General features: G+C 37.0%; 3 protein-coding genes across 6 annotated transcripts; 1 reads left to right on the forward strand and 2 right to left on the reverse strand.

Moving 5' to 3' along the window:
• Positions 1-529: 529 nt before the first annotated feature.
• On the reverse strand, positions 530-13,393 carry LOC107191413 (clustered mitochondria protein homolog). 2 transcript variants are annotated; one of them, XM_015580456.1, is made up of 17 exons: positions 13,096-13,393; positions 7,438-7,787; positions 6,921-7,343; positions 6,111-6,477; positions 5,598-5,734; positions 5,185-5,465; positions 4,859-4,985; positions 4,465-4,639; positions 4,179-4,381; positions 3,810-3,951; positions 3,541-3,746; positions 3,244-3,450; positions 3,071-3,169; positions 2,623-2,967; positions 2,278-2,550; positions 1,951-2,076; positions 530-1,862 (listed from the first exon to the last, which is right to left on the reverse strand). In XM_015580456.1, the coding sequence occupies exons 1-17, from the start codon at positions 13,184-13,186 to the stop codon at positions 1,173-1,175; spliced, it is 4,242 nt and encodes a 1,413-aa protein (XP_015435942.1). In that variant the 5' UTR covers positions 13,187-13,393; the 3' UTR covers positions 530-1,172. The 2 variants fall into 2 exon arrangements, with proteins under 2 accessions (XP_015435942.1, XP_015435943.1); XM_015580457.1 differs by lacking the exon at positions 13,096-13,393 and adding an exon at positions 7,887-8,153.
• An 875-nt stretch (positions 13,394-14,268) lies between these two features.
• Positions 14,269-19,984, forward strand: LOC107191317 (40S ribosomal protein S21). Of its 3 annotated transcripts, none has more exons than XM_015580318.1 (5): positions 14,269-14,362; positions 14,451-14,508; positions 14,744-14,879; positions 14,961-15,027; positions 19,966-19,984. In XM_015580318.1, exons 2-4 carry the CDS (start codon positions 14,459-14,461, stop codon positions 15,024-15,026), a joined length of 252 nt encoding a protein of 83 aa, XP_015435804.1. In that variant the 5' UTR covers positions 14,269-14,362; positions 14,451-14,458; the 3' UTR covers position 15,027; positions 19,966-19,984. The 3 variants fall into 3 exon arrangements, with proteins under 3 accessions (XP_015435804.1, XP_015435803.1, XP_015435802.1); XM_015580317.1 differs by lacking the exon at positions 19,966-19,984 and adding an exon at positions 15,267-15,277; XM_015580316.1 differs by lacking the exon at positions 19,966-19,984 and having other exon boundaries at positions 14,961-15,073.
• Positions 16,259-22,016, reverse strand: LOC107191316 (TBC1 domain family member 9). Its single transcript, XM_015580315.1, has 18 exons — positions 21,886-22,016; positions 21,060-21,226; positions 20,767-20,940; positions 20,587-20,683; positions 20,340-20,529; positions 20,134-20,267; positions 19,850-20,054; positions 19,561-19,766; positions 19,192-19,484; positions 18,921-19,124; positions 18,516-18,847; positions 18,194-18,349; positions 17,932-18,117; positions 17,649-17,837; positions 17,305-17,467; positions 16,883-17,218; positions 16,688-16,809; positions 16,259-16,624 (listed from the first exon to the last, which is right to left on the reverse strand). The coding sequence occupies exons 1-18, from the start codon at positions 21,927-21,929 to the stop codon at positions 16,403-16,405; spliced, it is 3,420 nt and encodes a 1,139-aa protein (XP_015435801.1). The 5' UTR covers positions 21,930-22,016; the 3' UTR covers positions 16,259-16,402.
• Positions 22,017-22,175: the final 159 nt, after the last annotated feature.

The following is a 22,175-nucleotide window of genomic DNA, read 5'->3' on the forward strand; positions in this document are numbered from 1 at the left end:
GAATAATAGCCTTCTAGTGTGATGTACGTGGTCAGATAAAAACAGGAACAACAAAGTTGTCCTTGTTGAATCAATACAGATACCTGTTTCTCTCATTGTTCTTCAATATTGCTTAAACTATAACTTTTCTAAGAATGCTACAGTCGCCGAAAATTTATCCAAGATATGTATTCTTGTATTTGTGCTGAACTCAACAAGTTCAATCGTCTATTAATATATATTATCAAAAATGGTACATGTCCTCACGTATTCGATACTCTTGTTGAGCGAACATTGATGGCAACCAGAATGGGAAAATGACAGCGATGCCTAGATGACACAAAACAATGATCTCAAAATATGCACTAATAAAATAGACTATCGAAAAAGTACAAAAAAAAAAAAAAAAAAAAAGAAAAAAAAAAAAAAAAAAAAAAAAAAAAAAAAAAAAAAAAAAAAAAAAAAGGAAAAAAGAAAAAAATTAACTTATATTCTACGATAATAAACGTCCATTATTTGTGTTTGAGAAATCGTTTTACCGTTCGATTCTCCTGGTACTTCGCGCGTTTGGTTTGAGATTAACAACACTTGTGTAGTACGTTGGAACAGACGCTGATTATTTTGTCGATTAATAGAATAGTAACGTCTGTAATACCAATGGCCTTTGTTATGAAGTACGATTAATTGAGCCTTTAGAGAACACGCGAAACGCCACTAATTCATGGTAATACATTGAAATTCGCGAACTAATCGAATCGTGAACAGTCGCGGCGATAAGCATGCGCCGTTAAGGCAACGTATTTCTTTTTTTCCCTGTTTAGAACTATTTACACAAGTGAAGAACCAGTGCTTGTATGCAGTCATAAATCAGTCAAAGAAATTCTGCGGCTTGGCGTAAAATCGAGCATTGCGAACAGCCAGGTAAAAATGTTTCCCGGAGGATTTGACGCAATACCGTTAATATCGCCACACTATCCGAAATGTTCGAACCTGACAGCAGATTGCACACGTGCAATATACCGAACGATATTCGGCACATTTATCGAGTAAACACTGCAATTTTATCCCAATTTTGTATACCTTACTCTCGTTACTCTTTACGAAGACTGGATGCGGGCTGGGAAAGACTAGGATTCCGAGAAAAAAAAAAGAAAAAAACTACTAAGTATCATTGTTCGCGGATCGAAATGAGCTCAGCTCTCTGCAACTAGTGGTTCTAACGTATTTTTGTTCTCCTCCAGCTTATTCGACTCAACCTTCTGTGTCTCTATCTTCTTATTTTCTTTTTCTTCTTTCTTGCTCTCTTTTTCGTTCTTCTTATTCTCCTTCTCTTCTTTCTTATTATTGTCCTTTTCTTCCTTTTTGTTCTCGTTTTGAATAGCTTTCGTTTCTCCGTCAGGGGTCTGTTCCTTTTGGCGTTTTTCTATTTCCGCTTTGAAGTTCTCGATATCCTGCTGACTGATTTGAACAAATAAAATACCGTTGATCACGTTCAGCATGTCGAGTACCGAGCCCATGCTGGGCGGCTGCACCTGGATAGGTGGCAGACTGACACCTGACTTTCCTGTATAAATTTCGTTCATCTTCTTCTGCAACACAACCGCTTGCTGCGTGAGGTGTCTCAAACAATCGCTGCTCTCTTTGGTTTTCTCGTGGTCCTCGCCCAACTGTTGCTTGTATATAGCGTAAGTTTCTTTTTCGTTGTTTAGAGCTGCACGGAAATCACCCATGCAAGATTGCGTTCTTGCGACCAAGTGATAAGAGACAGCGACCTTCAAGGATCGGGGTCCGTGGTACCGGAGATTCAAGGCCAACGCGTGCTCCAAGAAGCGAAGCGACAGTTCGTATTCTCCAACAGCATGGAGTATCAAGGAAATATTGCTCTGAATGAAAAATGAATGGCGATAGAATTAGGAAAATCATGATTTATGATAATACGTATGTATTAGAAACTTGTACAGAAACACTTACATCGAGTAACGCCACTTCCGGATGATCTTCGCCGTAAACTAATAAGGCCAGGTAACGTGCTCTGTACAGTAACCTCAGTGAGACAGAAACTTGACCATTTGCGAAAGAGTACAGTGCAAGATGAATCTGTAGATGAAATATAGTAAAAAATGTTACGAATATTGTTACTGCTCTACGATTGATGAATAGTTATTAGAACAACCAAGGTTTTAAACCGTTGCTCCAGCGTAAAAAAAAAAACTGACTGAATTCCTCGTTGTATTACTGTATTACTGTATATCTAATTGGGTTGGGGTGCGATTATAAATCCCAGGATCTAATGCTTACATATTCAGTAATAGTGTATGGATGGTCGATTCCATTAACTCTTTCTGACATTAGTACTGCTTTCTGTTGAGTGGCCAGAGCTTCGCCATGATCACCCATTATATAATTCAATCGAGCAAGCATTCTAAGACACTGTGCAATTTCCGGATGCATGGCACCGTACACGTTATTCAGGAGATTTAGTGCTTCGCTGATCAGTTCGTAACCATCCTTCAGATAACCTTGTTGGATTTTGCTTTGACCCGTTGTGTAGAAGTTGTATGCATCGCTAGCCTAAAAAAAACGAAGAAGTAAATTACGTGCGCGGAATGTAGTGTTGTGTAATTTGACACCTGTATTATTTACCCTAGGGTTGATATGCTTCACAACGGGGAATATATTTAGTATGTCTTCCTCAAAGAATGTGGCCCTGTTTTTATTCTCGAAATTGTATTCGCGTAATAATATTTGTATGCCAGTCTTTATACAGAAACCACGTAGCAAAGAGATCTTTTGTAGATGAAAATGATCTATCGTGGCGTCCAGCGACTCCGGACATGGTGTTTCCCAGTCGTAATAACTCTTTAGATCAGCTCTGATTTGTTGCCAGAGTGACTTAGGCGTCAAGGAAGCCCATTCCACCTCGGATTGTTGCGGACCATTATTTCTACCTTTCCGTTTATTGCGCCGCTTTGCAGTTTTACTCTGAAGCTGAAACCACAGCAATAACATAAATTTCTACCTAGAAAAGTATTTTCCTTGCTGAAATTCCTTTTATTTTTGAATCATCATTCACCGATTAGTTTCACCGTACCTCTTCCAGATTTTGTTGCGGATGAATAATTTGTGCGGAGGACAATAAGCAATTCAAAAAATGGCTAATTGCAGCGGAAAGACTCATTAGTTCTGTACCCTGAAACGAAAACAATTGAATAGCTTGTTCACAGGAATCTTAATGAAATTCTGTTCTATTTATAATTGGCATACCTGCATGTAAACTGTGAAGACATGTTTGGCAGAACGCAAAAGAAGCTCCGAAACAGCAATGCGGTTAAAATATTGCAATTGTGGAACCGCGGCTAACATAGTGGCCAGTTTACCAAGATAACGAACATTGATACCTCTTCCATGTAAAGCCTCTACCAATGTACTGCCGTCCATCGCTGCAGCTGTATGATCCAAACATTCGCGGATCTGTAATAAAAAGAAACATCTACTTACTGGAATATCCCTCGACAAGGCGTGCAGCAGGAAAAGCGTGTATCGTTTGAAAACGAAACTTACAAATGTTGGGATCTGTACAGTCAATAAAAAGTCAGCGGCGTCCTGCACCAACTGCTTTTGTTTCTTGAGCGCAGGACCATTTGGATCCGGATGTCGTACACCCGGAGAAAATACGTCTGGATTAAACCTGACATCAAATTCAGCTTCTTGCAAACTACCAACTGCTGCTGCCGCTCGACGTACTATTTCTTTCGTACTTTCCTCCACTATAGAATCAAAGAGACGAGTGACCTCTCCTTATAAGTAGTGTACCTAACGATGTTACTTACATTCTTGTTTCTCTCCTCCAGTAATGGAGTCGGTAATACTTTCTACAATTTTTTTGGCTTCGTCGGCTTCAATAACCGATTGAGTCGAATCTTCTTTGTTGCTATCCACTGTAATGGCGTTCGATTCTTCCTTCTTACCTTCCTGAAATTCAAAGCATGAATTTCAATTTTCTTTCCACGCGTATACATAAAAACATATCTATTGCAGAGTTACAAACAGAAAATAAATATACATACAAGCTGTGCTGAATATATTTGATAATTTTTATTCATTTGTCCAAACGAAATCACTTATAGCTCGGTTTTATTGTTCGTCCCGAATCACACTGTAATATCCACTAAAACAGTCGTCAATAATCAATGTTTTACCTTAGTAATGGTTTCCTTTTCCTTTTGTACCCTCCTAGCAGACGTCAGTTGTTGAAGATGAACAGCAGCGTGTTTAATAAATTGAACGTATCTAGCCTCAACGAAAGAGTCCATCAATTCCTGACGAAGACAAGCCAGTCTGTGCTTATGTTCAATTGGAAAACCTAGTGCTCTTGCTTCCTTGCTCAGTTCTACGCCTTCCACTAAAAGATTTAAAAGAAACCCGATAGAAACGTCATAAAATAAATAAAAAATAAAAAAAAATTTGTACAGTATGTCAACTGACATTTAAGGAAATTGACATCGGGCGGGAAGGTTCTCAGCAAATCGAGTACGTAATGTCGAGAGTCATTTCCAATGATACCCTTGCATTCGACACTGCTACAAAGTTCGATTTCTTCTCCGGCATCATTGATGACTTTGTGAGGAAGAATTTTCAATTGCTGACCGGCTTTGTTTAACTGTAAAGCAGAACGCATCGTACAGAATCAAACATTTCGATAATTATTCGCCAGATTATGCGGAGGTCGAGATGAGTGACATGAAACAAAATACCTGAATTAATAACTTTGATGAGGTATTTCTTTTGAAACTGTGCAACTGTTTCACTACTAGAATGATTCATGTGTTCTGTTTCACGTCGTGCTCCCTATGCGCCGTTGTTTGATCAGGCAACTTACCAATTCAAGGTACTTCGGATGCGTGAGAACTGTTTTCCCAAAATCAATAGAGCCGTAAACAACGGATTGCTCCTGCTCACGCTCCAAGATTCCTGGGATGATTGACTGAGCGGTGACACGATATCCTCTATACAGAGGATGAACAGGAGTAATTACCATAAGAAAAATGAATATCCGTTCGGTCGAGGTGTTAGTTGCGATAAGAGAAGCGAAACATCGAACAACGGAAGTATATGCGTGTACAGAAATAATTCACTCGAAAATATTCCACTCGCGTACAAAGAATATGCGGAGAGAATGCGGATACAAACGGCTTTTGCACAAACCTATAGTCAATCACAACAGTACCAAGGGTGTAAAGGCCAGGCAAATCTACAGCGGCGTGCACTCTGACACCTTGTAAGTCGTTGCGTGGGGCGACAAAAGCGGCAGCGTCACCGCCCAGTTCTTTATAATGATCCCTCACGTCGAATCCAAGAGAGAAGAAAATATTGTTCCAAATAAACATCTGCATTTTCGCCTCTTCTCCAGGATTTATTGCCATCACGTTACCATCTATCACAGCTACTGCCCCGCGAGTCGCGGCAGCGACGAAATCACTGTGAACCTGAATAAAATTATCGAAAAGTTAATCGACCCAAACAGTCAAATTAACTCTTGCATCAGGAAATGAAAAATATGTTTTGGTGTTAAATATAAAGAGTCAAGTATATGTATACAATAAAAAGGATTAACATACTTTAAAAATAGCACGTTCTCTAAGCAGTCTTTCGGGTAAGTTTTTGCGAGGTAACTCTCTCGTTGTTTGTAGTTCCTCGTTCCAGTCTCTAGTTTGTCCGGGGATATGTTCTTCGTACCCCAACTTGGAAGAGAAAGCTACGAACCGAAAGCAGTGTGAATCGTAGTTACCGAATATCTTCACAGAAGAGTGTTTCGTAATATAAAAAGAAAAAAAATACTTAATGTAATTCTAGTATACAATACTTGTAAACCCAAGATATTGTTGTGGAAACCTATAGTTTAAGGTGTAGGGTAAAACTTGTGCCGTTATCTCGGTTTTTTTTTTTTTTTTTTTTTTTTGCTTCTATACATATAATTCCAACAGACGATGAACAAAGGTTTGCGCGAAAATTACGTTACGAGTTTATCAGTGATAAATATTATCCGAAAATGTAAATTGGGCTCTGCATCGTCCGACCTTCCAGGTCTGAACGTTCACTAATCCTATTTATACATTCAGAATGGAACGTACTATCTTCAGCGCGTATTGCATCGATTGTATGTTCAATTTGCGGTGCACTCCACGCGTACAGCTGATAAGGTGTGGCAACTCTTTCAAACGGATGCCTCTGCGTTCTCCTCCTTTGCATAGCAGCGAAACCCCGTTTAAATGCTGGACTGAGCTGGTTCAGTAGCTCGATTAAGCTGTGACACAGATGGCTTGGGATCGCCGGTTTTGGATTGAACACCTCTTTTGTTGACTGATTAACAAAGAACCCCCTGGCACAGGCAGTCAAATAATACTGCTTATCCTCCAGCGTTACCACATGCAAATATAACAAGTCACCGTGAAGCTTCCTGTGTCCAGGTGGAGGATTCCATCCGGATGTCGTTAAAACCTGCAATAAGGAATTTCAATAAATCCGACTACCGAGTTGACGATCCAGAAGATCTCTCTGTATAGTAAATGAAAATGATAATGATAATAGTGTGGTCGTAAAGTAGACGCCTGATAATTAAGTGAAATTCCTTTGCTAGCAGGAAAATTACAAATATTTATTAACATCCAGACACGTTCAAGTTTCATTATGTATTGAAACAGCCGACTGATTGACACCGCATTTAAACTGTAATAAAACGAACGAATTGAAACAGAGTACAATGTAGACAGTTCCGACAAGGCTGATAGGCAAATTACTTTCGTTCGCGGCTGATGTTTTTTTAATTTTTTGTTTCTTTTCTTATTCAGTGTCCGTTGCATGTGTACCACTAGTTTCCAATCAATTTTACGACTAGACTATGCATATCTTTTTTTACCGACAATAACTCGTTGGAATCATACTTTTAAGCATGGAGGACATTTTTGCTCCTTAGCTTGCGGTTGTAAAGGTAATAAAGGCCTGTCTTTACAACCAGGTATAATATAATCAGGCGGTGTACAATCGACTGAATCTGCTCTGCTCTTCTTCTTTTCGAGAATGTCACCATTAGTGACCACGTTGAGGAACGACAAGCTGCTACATTCGACACCGTTGTAAGCATCGGCGGGATCTACAGACTTCAATAAATCTCGAACGTGTCGAACGTGTATACGGGCTTCTCGCATTGTGTACGGCTCCTCCACCACCTTAATTATCGAGCCTTCCTTCAAACCTTCGATGTTCTTCAACTCGGCAAAGTTATCTAACGTATTGCCATCGAGTTGAAGGGAGAAACAAGTGCGGTGGCAGGTGTCCTCTCGATCCATCAGCAGCTGATGGATTTCCTAAAAGAACACACAAGGAATAATATTTGCGTCTGTAATTTATTGTACACATTCGATTGATTTCTTTGAAATCAATCAAGAAACTTTTAATTACCTGGACCAATTCCATACTGGAGACCTGAATATCGAAAGGCTCTGCACCTGGACTAACAATTTTAACAGTGAATCCCATGTCTTGAATGAAAACAACCTCTTGCTCATTTCCAGCATCTTTATCTTTATCTTTGTTTCCATCCACTTCCTTTTCACTTTTATCACTCTTCTTATCATTCTCCTTTTCCTTGTCCTTGTCTTTGTCTTTGTCTTTGTCTTTGTCTTTGTCTTTCTCTGTCTCTTTCTCCTTCTCATTCCCATCCTCCTTTGTGGCCTCAACTTCCCCCTTTTCGACAACATTTTTCGTGGACACGCTAGTGCTTCCTGTATCTTCCATGTTCTGCTTCAAATCTGAAAAGGATTTACGAATAAACCAACATTTTTTAATCCGCGAACAGCTTTCATTCTGATTAATATGTATACATATAAAAGCAAAATACGAACACCTACCAACAGTTTGAGACATACTAGTGACATACTTTTAGGCCGAATGTCTACTTTTATAGGTACGATAATATGTATAAACAAAAAGAATTTCCGATTTGCAAAATTTCGAATGAATTTACTAAACAAAGAAAACGACCCACAGAATTCGTTTCTGTTTCAATTATTTGGCCTCCATCTCGATCGCCGAAAAACACGGCAAAATGTAGAAATATTTTTCTTTTGTAGTGGACGTTGTTCCAACGTTTTTCCTCGAACTCGTCCATCATGTCAGAGATATGTAGGTATGTATATATGTATGTATAAATAAACGATGCCGCGAGTTGTGCTCCTGGAAACGAGGGTGCATTTTCGAATAGATACGGCAGCAGTGGGCATCCGTGGGGGCTTACCACTTGCATTCACCAATGCACTTATAAATAAACTGCAATGTAAATAGTCCGTACTCGAAATGCCGTACTATTTTTATCGATACTACGGTTTGCGATATACATCCATTTCGGGCGTAACGTAGACATCAGCTTCTAGGTAACTTTATTAATTACGATCAAGCAGCCGGCCCGTTATCAGCCGTGCTGAGTTACCTCGAGAATCAAACGGTGCTTGTTGTTTCTTACGTTGTGTGAAACGGTTAACATTTTACTTGGCGATGATTATTATCTAATAAGTTTTCTGGAACGAACGATTAACAATCAAGAAAACCTATTTATAAATTTTTCATCGCCAGTGGCACATTACAATTATTGTGAACCAATTAAGGCAACCCGTACTGTACGTAACGTAATGTAACGTAATGTAACGTAACGTAACAGCTTCTGTTTTCATACATACTTAAAGAATAATTATTAATAAATTTCCTGTCAACAAGCATCGATCCCCGAGAGCCTATGTACATACCTACGATTAAGAGGCGTTCAGGTAGAAAACTGTTATGTAGTGTTGATACATATGAAATTATTCGCGCCTCCGAAGCCTTGATATCTCCAGTCATCCTTACTCAAAAACAAAATTAAGAATAATTTTCACCTCTCCGCCCGTATATTATAATCGATTCTCTTCTATCACTCTATTCTCTATCATTAGTAACTAAGTAGTTAAGAGAAACGATAATACTTCCTTATTATAGTTATTCGATTGCGGATTTTTATGCAAAATTATATTTTCTAAAGTAATTCATAAAGGCAAGAGCAAATGTAGAAATTTCTTTCTTCTTTCAAGTATCGTATCGACTTCAGAATAATATAAAAAATTCGATGAAAGCTTTGTTATTTATTGTATTTTAAAGATCTCTTTATAAGCTCGTTATGTATAATAAATGCATAAAATCCGCATTCCATCTCTATTATGCAGCAAAACAACGAAAACTACGGATATTGATGTCAATTACGTCGTCGTATTTGTAGAAGCCACCCGTAAAATTTTGGAATTGCGAAACTGGATGTTATCGGTAGTCTTCTAATGTGGTGAATAAATATGAGGTTGGATGTGTTTAACAGTTGAAATATACGAATTATAAATAGGCTGCAGGAATTTCATATATGTTCGATACGAATTTAAATATGAAATATAAAATTATAATATTTAATAATACACATATGTAGGTACATACATATTGTTATTATTCTTAATATGTCAATATTATAAATAACTCCTCGATAATAAATTATAATTTTCATGGAAACCGTGTACGTAATAAATTTGGCAAGGGTAATCTTAATTGTCTTGTTTCCGGTTACAATCGATAAACAATTTCGATGAATATCTAATAGGCAATAAGTATGCCAAACGACGTTCGATAAAATACAAAATCATTTCGTCGCTGTATGTAATGAGGAATCCTTGACAGTGAAAATCTGAATTTTATCAAGCAGTTCGATACTATCGTTACACTTTGTAAAAAGAGAAACCTTATCGTGGCAAATAATTCTTTGGTTGCATCGGAAGCATATGTATTATGTATGTATACATATAGTACATACACTACGTAAGTATGTATATTAATGCACGGCGGTCTGAGCTGATTTATCTTGCGGACCAATTGCTTTATCGCGGCGTTATCGTATAACATTTTACTATTTCATTTTGAATCTGCTCTACTTTTTTTCTCGATATTTTACTTATCAGGGAAGAAAAGATAAAAAGGAAAATCGAGAGAGGAAACCGAAGATAAGATCACGTCAAAAAAAAGACAAACAGAAAATCGTTTTGGATCTGTTATCTTTCTTCACGATTTCTCCTTAGATTTGAAATTCGAATCATGCTGCAGAACGTTAACGAGAATTAGAAATATCTAATAGGGGAAAGCTCTACAATAAATAAGGATCAAACGGTGAAAAAATTGTGGATGGTGTTCTTTAGATTGGTCAACAGTTGAGTTGAGGTGTTTGGATTCTGACCACTAGGGGACATACACAGAGAGACGTGTTCGCTCTTTTATCGGTTGAATAATGTTGTGTAATGACAAGAGCGCGATCTTGCAGGTGACGCGCGAAGTACTAGTATCACGGAAAACGTTTGAATCGCCTAACCGACCTAACCAATCTTGAATTCGACACTGGTGATTCATTCATTCCAATTCATTCGCGGGTATGGTGACGATATACAAACGATAATAATTATTTGCTTTCGTTGCCGGTGTCGCGTAGTCGGGGGCTTCGATCCCCGAGTGCTTGCCAGCTTTCGGCATCATTCATAATACGGCCACGTGCGAATAAGTTGATAAGTGAACCACTTGGAACGATGAATGCACTCGACAGACGAATCAAACGCAAGTAATCTTCGAAACGCGACGACGAACACAGACAATACTGTTTAATAAATCGATTACTGTTTAGTAAATCGAATATTATTCGACATCGAAATGGGAGATGCAATAAATAGTTTTGTAATGTTACAAGAAATCGCAAGGAGAAAATGTATGTATCTGTTTCGCGTCCTTCGCCTGGATTCGTCGCTCTGTGTATACATATATGTATGCCACAGTAAAGAAATTAAAATTGCAAAAATTTAGCTAAGGAGAGAGATGGAGTATGTAATTTAAACAGTCTATCTTGAAAACCGTGCGATACTCTATAACGGACTATGTAAGTACCTACATATCGTCTTATTGTATCGATGTCGAACTAAGACGCAAGGGAACGGACAACAACGGCAGAAAGAAGACCGATAACCCCTGCTATCCGATAATCTTAGCAATTCACTATTGTTCTTTCGAAACACGTGACCATTTGTAATGTAAAACACCACTGTTCCACGAGCATTTAAACGTAACTCCCTATACTGTATACTCTATACTCTATACCTTTCGTCATCTTTGTCTGTACGGTTATTGTAAATACTTGAATACTTCCAATTACCCAAAAAGTATATTTTAAGAATCACTAGAAGAACAAAACGAATTACTAAGAACAATACAAATTAGGCAATTACTGTATTATCATTGGACAGATTTTCACTGCGCAACAGGAAATTCCGTTATGAAAATAAATACTTTCCGTACCTACTGCTTAACTGGTATTAAATATTATTAACTGTTCGTTGTTAATTTCTTCGTAACTCTACGCCTATGCGCGCGAGGTCATTAACATGCACGTGCTTTTCCCAGCCTCTTTTTTGCTGGAAAAAGGAGCTCGAAAAAACAAACAGATCAACGAAACTACATGGGCCTAGTGTCAAATGACATTCATGAATAACACCAGTATCCCTTGGAAATCACTATGTAATTCCTTTTCAAATTGAGACGTTTGCCTTTCGTCGACCGTTGGCATTGAAAAACGAGCTAAACGTGTGGACCCCCGGTCACAAACTGTGATCTTTTATACACACAAAGAAAAGAAAAAAATACAAAGACGCTGTTGTGCAATCTATAATTGTCACGATTCTTATTACAAACAGAATGTTCTTCGTGATCTGACATATTCAGATATATTTGATGCTCCATAACGTAATCAAACTGCGGATTTGATTGATTAAAGTATAAAAGCTATTAGACCTCATTTTCTTCTTTACCAACGAAGTTTTAATGTTTAAAGCCACTACACATGTAAATGAATATTTAGTCTTCAATGATTAACAAAAAAAAAATTATGATACAGTAACCTAATATTCTAGGTATTGTGTTTGGCAAATCGGTCCCAATATTTTGCACCGATCTGTGTCTATACAGCACTCGATTATTTGCGACCTTCTCTTACTAGCACAATTATTTACAGAGACAATATGTTTATATCCAACTCTTGTCTGCATAAATTATTGGTCTGCACAAAAATGTAAAAATACATAAATATCACGTCGAATTACAACACACCGATAACACAAGCGGACAAGTACCTACTATTTAAACACCGTTACGATCATTATCCCCCAACAAAGAATTCGACTTATCAAAACGATACATCTTTAAACAAAACAATACAAGAAAAGGGAACACACGCTGCAATAGTAAGTAATAGTACATACATATACTTACTGACTGAATATTTATACTCCGATAAGATTTTGAAACTCACGGCCAGTTGAAATCGAATCGTGTATGGAAACAAGTAAAACAGGACAGGTAAGCATGGTTTCATCATCCACGGAGAAACTAATCACGTGCTTCGACAAAATTAATTTCCTCGTAAGTGAATCCCATACGAGTGTCACGAGAGTGAGTAAAATATATGCGTAAAATAGCGGTTAAAGAAACGTGGACGGGAATCGCGCATTGATTTGATGCGTCTTGATAGAACAAGGCATGCCTCAAACGACGACGACGACGACGACGACGACGACGACGACGACGACGACGACGACGACGACGACAACGACGACAACGACGACAACGACAGGTTCACGCGTTCTTGTGTAACTACATCAAAAACGAACGGCCACATTGTCGCGAAATAAGCGAGTCGTCTGCAATAATTGCACCGGATGATGAGAATTCGTCTGCTGGGAAAAGAATCGCGTCTTCTGCTAGCTTCCCACTTCCGAGACTCGTGGCTCACATGACCCCGCGGTACATAGAGATTCGCGCAATTCGCGCGTTACATAACACCGACGGCCCGGCTTTTGGCCGAGGCGGCATCATTAAAGCACACGTTAAAGTGCTACGGGGAACTCGGTAACCTGACGACACCCGAACCATTACATAACGTTACCAACGGTACCGTTCGATATCGAAGAGAACAGGGTAATCGAAGAACCGTAGATTAGAAAATCACCGTGTACTAACCAGTACCCGTTCGATCCTCGTCGCCGTTCAGCAGCGAGATTTTCAGACTCCCGTTCTCTGCAGAAGCCTCGATTTGTGCGCCCAGTGTCATTTCCCTCTGACAATTCTATAAGAATGTTCGTACAGCTACCGGATCACCCGGCACGTCCTAATCCCGCAGTAACACACGCGCACACTTCTTAGAAAGTCGCCCCTAAACGACGTTCGTCCCTTTTTTACGAGGCAGCACACTAACAGTTCGGAGCACACTGAGCCGAGCGCCGAGCCGCTTTTCTCTACTGCACGTGTGTTTCGAACGAAGTACAAAGTCTAATGTGTGTGATTGGTCTCTCGGTCGTGCGGCTTATCGAACCGATCTCACCAATTGGACCCTACTGTCACGTGATCCACCCTAATTCCTTTAATCGGACTTCTTATTCGCTGTTGCCGGTGTATGGCACCGGATACGGTTCTTTCTGAACTTGAATCTTATCGGGCGTTTCTTGATTGGTAACAATTATCCAAACTGAAGGAAACTGACGGTTAAAATAGCTGTCGGCTAAACATGGACTAGACTGAACTAGACCAGCATCGCTAACCGAGAATTATCACCCGAAATGAGAGCTCTTTCTTGTGTCATATTATTCAATGGTAAACGACGTCTTTACAGTTTTATTTGCAATGTTGTTGGATTATTCTTCGAAACACTTTAAATCGATGATACTATACATTAACAATTATTTGATGTGTAATCATCCATTAAAATTAAAATTTTGTTTAACATAATGGGAAAAAAAGGTCGAATAAGCCTATGGCGCCATCTACGGCAAACGTCACAAGCTACTAACCAATTGGTATAATTTTTTTACAACAAATAATTACATGTCGCTTCCTCAATTCATTGAAGTAACCTGATCAAGTCAGTTCATACTAAATATTAAACACTTAGAAACTTCTGAAGAAATCGTTTTAAGAAATTATGCTTCATATGAAAATTACTTTGCATCTAATCTAAATTATGAAAATACTATGTCTTACGTACCTGTATAGATATGTAGGTTTATATTTGAATTGTTAAAGTTCATTCTCGAGTTTTCAGAGTGGGATGAATAACTGTATACATATTGATACATATCTGCTGTATTCTGCACGTACTTTTTAGGAACATATTTCAAACTGTTAATAATGTTGGCAATCGTGTTTATTCAACGACACATATCCGCAGTGTTGGTGACAAAAGTTCCTTGCCTTCCGTAGCCATTTTACGGTGTACACCTAGGAAATAAAAGTGAGGAAGAAAATATCAATTTCATAGATTTTAACGTGTTATTTCAACATATTATGATACGAACTTTCTTTCTCAATTTCTGTTGCAGTTAGAACAATGGAGAACGACAACGGAGATGTTGTTGACTTGTACATCCCAAGAAAATGGTAAGCGATACACGTGGGTTACATGCGTTGTCATGAAATGGAATAACAACCGGCTTTTTTTAAGTGGAAACATCTGTAAACGTGTAATAAACTCTTTCTAAAATATCTACGGCATGTTTGTTTCGAATAATTCTGACGAAAGGAGGTCTATGAGAGTTGTATAAAAATCGTTAATAGTACAGAGGTTAGAGTCTAAGTTACCATAAACTTATAAATTATACATCTTTTTTCACAGCTCGTCAAGTAATCGTATCATCCATGCTAAGGATCATGCTTCTATTCAGTTGAGCATTGCCGATGTTGATCCTGAAACAGGACGTATGACCGATTCACAAAAAATGTATGCTATTTGTGGAGCTATCCGACGTATGGTATGTAAATTCATACTCCTCGGTGTATAGACATTGTCTGTACTTTCTGTTAATAATGTTTTAATTTTTAATTCCTTTCAGGGTGAGTCTGATGATTGTTTGGTACGCCTTGCAAAAAATGATGGGATTTTACCTAAAAACTTCTAATGTAAGATAATTATTTTACTCTATCAATAAAATTGTAAAAAAATTGACTAATGTGCAGGAAACTTCATTGTCATTCTCACCATTCAATTAAATAGAAATATCATTGTACATGCCATTTATTATAATATGTTTTGTACATATTGTTGCACATATGAAACAATTACTTTTTATATACATATGTGTATCATACCAGAAGAGAATCCTTTAAATATTTGATGCTATTTTTCTTTTCTTTTCCAGTGGAGCAACTCTGATAATTTTGTTTCAGAAATTATTCAAGTATCGATTATATAAAAATAAAAGTTATGTTTAAAAAAATATATAGTTGCATATATCAAGAAACTAATCTCAAATATTCATAGTTAACTGCGTTCAACTAAAGTGTTCATGAACATATTAAAATAATACATACATATATGTATGTTTATTGTAGATCTTAGCATCGTACATGTATTTTATAACACCTTGAATAGTGTGAATTAGAAAAATTTGTTAAATACTTTAAGAAATTGTTTAGTATTGTTCAAGATAGCATATAGTACAAAGGTATTGTTAATTTGTCATAATATCGTTTGTTATACACAAATTTCATTACCGTATTAATCACTTACGAACATTCTATTATTTCCGATTTATTACATATTACTCATTAATTAATTTCATATTACTCAAGTATACAAGATGTCGTGCATACCATAGTTGAGAAATCATTGTATGTATATTATAAATAATTGATAATTTCGTTTTAAAAAATATTTTTATCATGTGTCAGTGTCAACTGGTGGGAACTTGTGCCTATCATGCAATGATCTTAAAAAGTAATGGAACTGCATTTAAAGTATTTACCCTGAGGAGTGTACACTCACTATTATTGATTCATTCATTATTACGACTGTAATGCATACGTGGCGACAGATGTAGGCCAATGAATTCATGTCCTTAAACATACGTCAAGTGATCGAAGCGAAGAACAAGCATCTTTTAAGCACCCCGGATCTTTCCTACATACTAAACAGTTGCACATATACACGTAGTATGTATAATATGTATAATATTATTAATATTTACCACTACGAAAAGGTAATATTGTAAGCATAAAGAATTGGACGTTTTCAATGCACAATGGTACTTTCGAACAAACGAAAAATCATCGAATTCATTTTACTCTTATTTTTCTATTTACAAAGATGTTTTTACGTTACCAGTTTGTTCATCCGAACTAATCTAATACTTATTTATCCGATTCACAATGAATGTAAAAATTTCCTTAGGAAATGAAGTCGCTGGTCAATTATCCAAGGCAATCTATCACTTTATAAATTTTACATATACATATATCTTACACTATCTTTCATACACAATTAACTCTCTGTGTATCATATATTTAACACGGGAGTGTCTGACAAGGAATGAACGCGATTAAATCTACGATTCTTTAGGGTTGCAATTGCTTCGGTAAGATCTGCCCTTTTACTAAAAAAGTCCACTATCGCTTGACCTGTTAAGGCAGATGCCAGGAACTGTTCGACGCTTATTGACCATTCGGGATCGGCAGACGAAGTTGTGGCGTTCGATGGGTTTCCATTCCGATCGTGAGACTAAAAAAAAAAATCATCACACGTGTTGTATATTAAAACAGAATTCGTTCAATGTAAACGTACCCGTTCTGTGGTTGAAGGCGATTGCTGACCAGCCGTAGCGGCTAGAAGTAAACTGTCCTCGGATTCATCCCGCTCGACATAAAACTTTTTACCAACGTCGCCTAATTGAAGCAAAAGAGTGCCTACATTTAGAAAAGAATACGTTTCATTTACAGACGTGATACATCGACAATGTTGTAATTGTATTTAACTTACCAATTGAAGCTATACAGTGGTAAGTCTCTTGTTCTTCCGGTTGTGCAGGGAACATGTCGTAAAGGGTTTTCCATAATGCTATAAAGTGTCCCTGGGACATTTTTGGCACAGTTTTTAGATCCAAAGGACTATCTTTGGATGCTATCATAGACCGCAAGCTGCCCATGCTTTGGATTTCCCATGACTGATCCGCTTGTTGACTATTCAAACTTGTCGAACGAGACAGAGTACCTGCAGATGGCTCTTCTGCTACGCTAATTGGAATTTCCAAAGAAGCGACACTTTGTTCCATGCTATCAAAGAAATCTGTAGCCTCCGCGGCAACTTCTGCTCCATCTATAATATATTCTTTTGTCGCATTAATCATTGTTGTGTCTGGGAGTATCGTGTATAGTGCATAGTGTATACCGTATATTACTTACCAGAATGCATTGGAGATTCGAAATCAACAGGTGTGAGTAACGGTGGCAAGTGAAGAGTATACAAAAGCTTTAATCTCTGTGTCAAATCGGCGGTCGCTGTCATTCCAATGGCTTGTATCAATTCCCGAAAGTTTAGCAAACCATCACGATTACGGTCCATCAACTGACAGTACAATAGTACTTATAAACATTTGCTGTATTTGCTTGATCTTATTCAATAACATTGAGATACACGTGGATGTTAGTTCCCTAATACTCTATATGATGTTCTTTTATTCGTTTGAAATGAAATGTTGAAATAAAATAACAGGAAGTAATTGCATTGTAAAGTCTGACTGACTTACACGGAATAACCGAGCAGATAAAGATTCGGCCTGGCTACATTTTCCCCACGGAGATAGACCACCAAATAATATCCTGAATAACTCGAAGTCTGTTTTGTACGCTTCATACGGAGGTTGTGTTGGATCGTAGCGATCAGGTTCAGATTTTCGTTGACTCATTAATTCTTCTCTTACTAAACTTAGCAGATCCTGGATACATAATATAAATAATCATACAACAACATTTCAAGGATTCCTCCTCGTTTCAGGTACACACTCTTACAATTATGTATATTAAGTCTACCTGTAATTCTTCCATTGACATGTATTTATCAACAATAACACTTCTAATTACATTCTTTTCAATACCATCCTCTAGACTCTGAACCACCCTAAGTCTATGTTTCAAACGAAGCCTCTCTATTCCTCCAATTGTCAATGATCCGTGTCTTGAATATGCTTCATATATTAAAGTTTGAACAGATATACTCTAAAATAAATATATACTCGGACTATGACTGCACACATATCCATAGAACTAAAGATCTCTATGCTAGTTTTCTTACTCTGTGAGGAGTAGTACTGTCGACTGGTCTAGGCAGTATAGGTCCCTCATCGTTGTACACACCTCCAAGATAATCTGTTAACAACTGCATTGCTTCGCCATCGTCGCGACAATTAAGCAATTTATCTTGATTCCATTCCAGTACTGTCAATGCTATCTGACACAGGAAGAAATACCTGTTTACTTCAAATTTCTTCTGTATGTACTTTATTCTGTGTTCATTAGAAAGGATATGGATAAAGTTCAACATTTCCTCTAGCAAATATTAACTAAAAAGGTGAATATATACATATATTGTACTTATGTCTGTGAAAATATGATACCTGGAATATTACTTTCGCTCCGTCATAAAAAAAGCAATCCATTATATTTACTGCGCTACTGGTTGGCATGACGCTTAAGAATATCGTTAAGAACCATGATAGTGATATAACTTTGATCAGACCAAGTTCCTGTAACCTAGCGTGCAAGGTTGGTAAATATTCAGCAGCTAACTCTTCTAAAAGACCTTGGTCAACGAGAGCACCAACCACTCTTCTGTCATAATAATCGGGTAACAACGATTCGCATACGTTACATAACTGCCAGAACGCAGATTCCTCCGAGCAATAGATTAATAAAACCGAAGCTACTATATTCATTGCCTGGCAATAACCTGTGCCAAAAGAGAGCTAGACTTAGAATTTATTATTTTTTCACCGGCATAACTCTTAAAATGCAGCATTTACCAATTTGTGGATTTTTCCAAGCATACGCAGAAAGAACTCTTCTTAATGCACTGATACCGGTATCAGATTGAAATGCTGGATGTTCTGGCAAAGATCTGTGCAAATCTCTTTCTATTTCTTCGTTTGCTTGGCACGATTTACCCAATGATTGGTCAACTAATGATTTATAAAGACCAGGATTCATTACCATTTCATTCAAAGCACCTAAGAACGAACAAAAGCTACATTTATTGTACGGATGATCATTTTATAAACATATAGATTTTATTACCAGAAAATGTTAGCCAAACTTCTCCTCTGAGAGTCTGTGGTACACCTTGGATTATTAATTTTGCTGTCTCTGTGGTTCTATACATTGTAATACCCCTTCCATATTCTGCAAAATGAAGCTCCCATTGTTTTTCCTTCGCTTCCTGCTTTAGCGCTGCCTCAGCACTTAACGGAGCTTTAAATAATGTCATTAATGGTGGCCGAGGTTTCCACTGTTGAGTAGGTTTAATTTCATCAGAGTTACCGTCATCGTGAGGCAAACTGTTTTCGATCTGCAAACTGTCTGTAGTACTTCTATTAAAACATTAGAATATTAAACAATCATGTTATTAATAATAATATAGATTAAATGCAGACCACAACAACTTACAAAGTTGACAATTTAGATTTTGCTAATAACTCGGATATTTTCTGTACAACGAAATCTCTGTCATGAATTTGAGCAAATAAGAAAGACGATCGTGCAGTTGTCACTAAAATCGATTTGTCTATTCCCGTACTAGGCGATTGATTCTCAGCAGGTTCTATCAGCCTCACCTCCCTCATAGGTACAACTAAACTTACTAATCCCCTTACCTAAATTATAATAAAAATCATTCAATTATGTTATTACAATTTTACATATAAATATTTAGATTTGTACGTGGAAAGATACGTACTCTGCTTTCAAAGCAGAGGTAATTTTGAGATAGAAATATTTTTCCCCAAACATATCTCTTGTTGTACGGTGTCCATAGTGTTGCATCAATGCTACCATCCAACTTTTCATTTCCAGGTAATCTGAACTGCAACCTATAAGCTTCAGAATGTGCTCGTGCATCCAGATCTCTTTTCAAGAATGATGGTTTCTTAGGTACATTCTTACTGAAAATGTAATTGCTATTGTAATCGACGTAAACATATTGTAATTAGACATAACAAGATTGCCTATGTATATAAATACCTTAACTTATTTAAGAGTTCTCTGTCTTCGTTAAAACCACTCTTTTCATCTATAAGTCTTTTCATAGCAATATTTGTAAGTTGTTCCATTAAGGAATACGTCTCTGACTTATGCAGAAACATTGAAAAATAATGCTGTAAGTAAACGAAATTATAAGCAAGATAATTAAACAAAATTAAGACCTATACGATAAATATTCTACTCGCCTCTTTATTGTCCCTAGTCACAACACATATACTGTCAGGAAATAGAATAGAATTGGTTTTACTCAATTCGGTAATGTCTGCCCATCTTACGATTAGTTTTGTTTCTCTTGCCAAAATATAGGCATAAAAACACATATGGTTTACTGACAGATATATCCATCCTTGTCTAGGTAAACGAGATTTCCAGTAACTGAAAAAGAAATACAATCTTATAGAATGTTTCAAGCATAATTTTAATCATAAGTACCTGCAAGAGTAATAATTGACCAATTTATCCTCTTTTGGTACATTAAACAGTTGATGGAATTTAAAAGACATAGTTTTAAATGATTCTGGATCTTCCTCTGCAAACAATTTAATTTTTTAGAACATCTTTATGCATCGAAAAGTTTCACTCTTTTATTTAATTGTATCAGTAATGTTTTACCATCTGCAAATTGGCAATCTGGAACATTGTTTGCAATAATAGACTGTATCTTACAACAAACAAATTCAGTTATTTCTTCTTCTGTATCAAACGAAGTCAAAGTGTCAATCAAGTTTGTGTGAAGCCATTCCCAGTCTTGCAAGATTTCTTCATGTGTTAAGGAACATGCAACTTCTGTATGTATTAGAAATACATAAAACTTAGTAAATGTTTAATCCAAAATACAAGACTTACATGTACATGTATACCCTTTCCTAAATTGATCTTTGTTTTTTTTTTTCCGAGTACCTTACCCCAATATACTTCTGATGATGGAGTTTGATGAAGTATTCTAAAAGGTGGAGGTTTAGTGTCAAATACACTATCCAATGTTCCCACCAATATGGAACTGAGACCTTTTGTTTTTCCATGTCCTTTACGACGTTGTAAAACAAAATATACGGTTACTTGTTCTGTCACCCTATATAATTAAAATGAAAAATATCTTACTATTTTCTTTGAATGGAAAAGAAATAAAAGGCATTAGAATGCGTGAGTATTACTGTTCAAGCCTAATTGACAGAAATGTTCGATTTAAAAGATATTTATGAGATTTTTTATATCTTGTTCACCATTTACATAACTGCACATTATCGAAGGGGAATGAATCAACGTCGCCGATAATTTGTCAAAGTGATTTCAATAGTGCGAACGTCTCTTATCAGGAATAAACCGTGCGTTTCATATACGCAGCATATCACACTTTCCGTTTCTAAATATATTACATGTTATTGCAAAAAAAGTACAAAGCCGATTTAATGCTCCAAACACGTACGAAATTCTATTTAGCAAGACCGTTTTCCAAAAACATAGAACCTGTTTCGATACTTATTCAGACAATATGTAAACAAATAACATACAGACCGACAATAACTGTAAAGCTATTTAAAAGGAACCACATTTCCGCGAGAATCGTGCCTACAAGTACAACAGGAATTAGTGAAGCTTTGACGGACAACAAATCAGAAAATCCGTTTATATCCCAAACCAAGTATTTCGTGTCAGCTGTGTTTGACACGCGTTGTAAACAGTAATTATAACATATAGAAGATCGGGTATTATAACCACATATCAATTTACCAGAAAGCATTCGCCAGTAGAACCTCTTGTGGCTTCACCCACATATTGATCACTGTTGTTCCAGCACATATGGCACGAACGATACAAATTCAAACGTGTACGTTTTATTCAAGAGATTCGGCAAAATTCGCTAGCTGTCCAGAAGTAGAAAAAAATACTTGCCAAAGATAAGTGAACACCAACATGCACCAACACGAACTCCACTGCGAAATCGTTCGTCGTCAGCTGCTTCGTCCCGACAATTTAGCCACGCGTTTAAATGAAAATGTTACTAACAGTTCACTACTCAC

This window comes from Dufourea novaeangliae, unplaced genomic scaffold (genome assembly GCF_001272555.1).
Source record: "Dufourea novaeangliae isolate 0120121106 unplaced genomic scaffold, ASM127255v1 scaffold246, whole genome shotgun sequence".
NCBI classification, from domain to species: Eukaryota; Metazoa; Arthropoda; class Insecta; order Hymenoptera; family Halictidae; genus Dufourea; species Dufourea novaeangliae.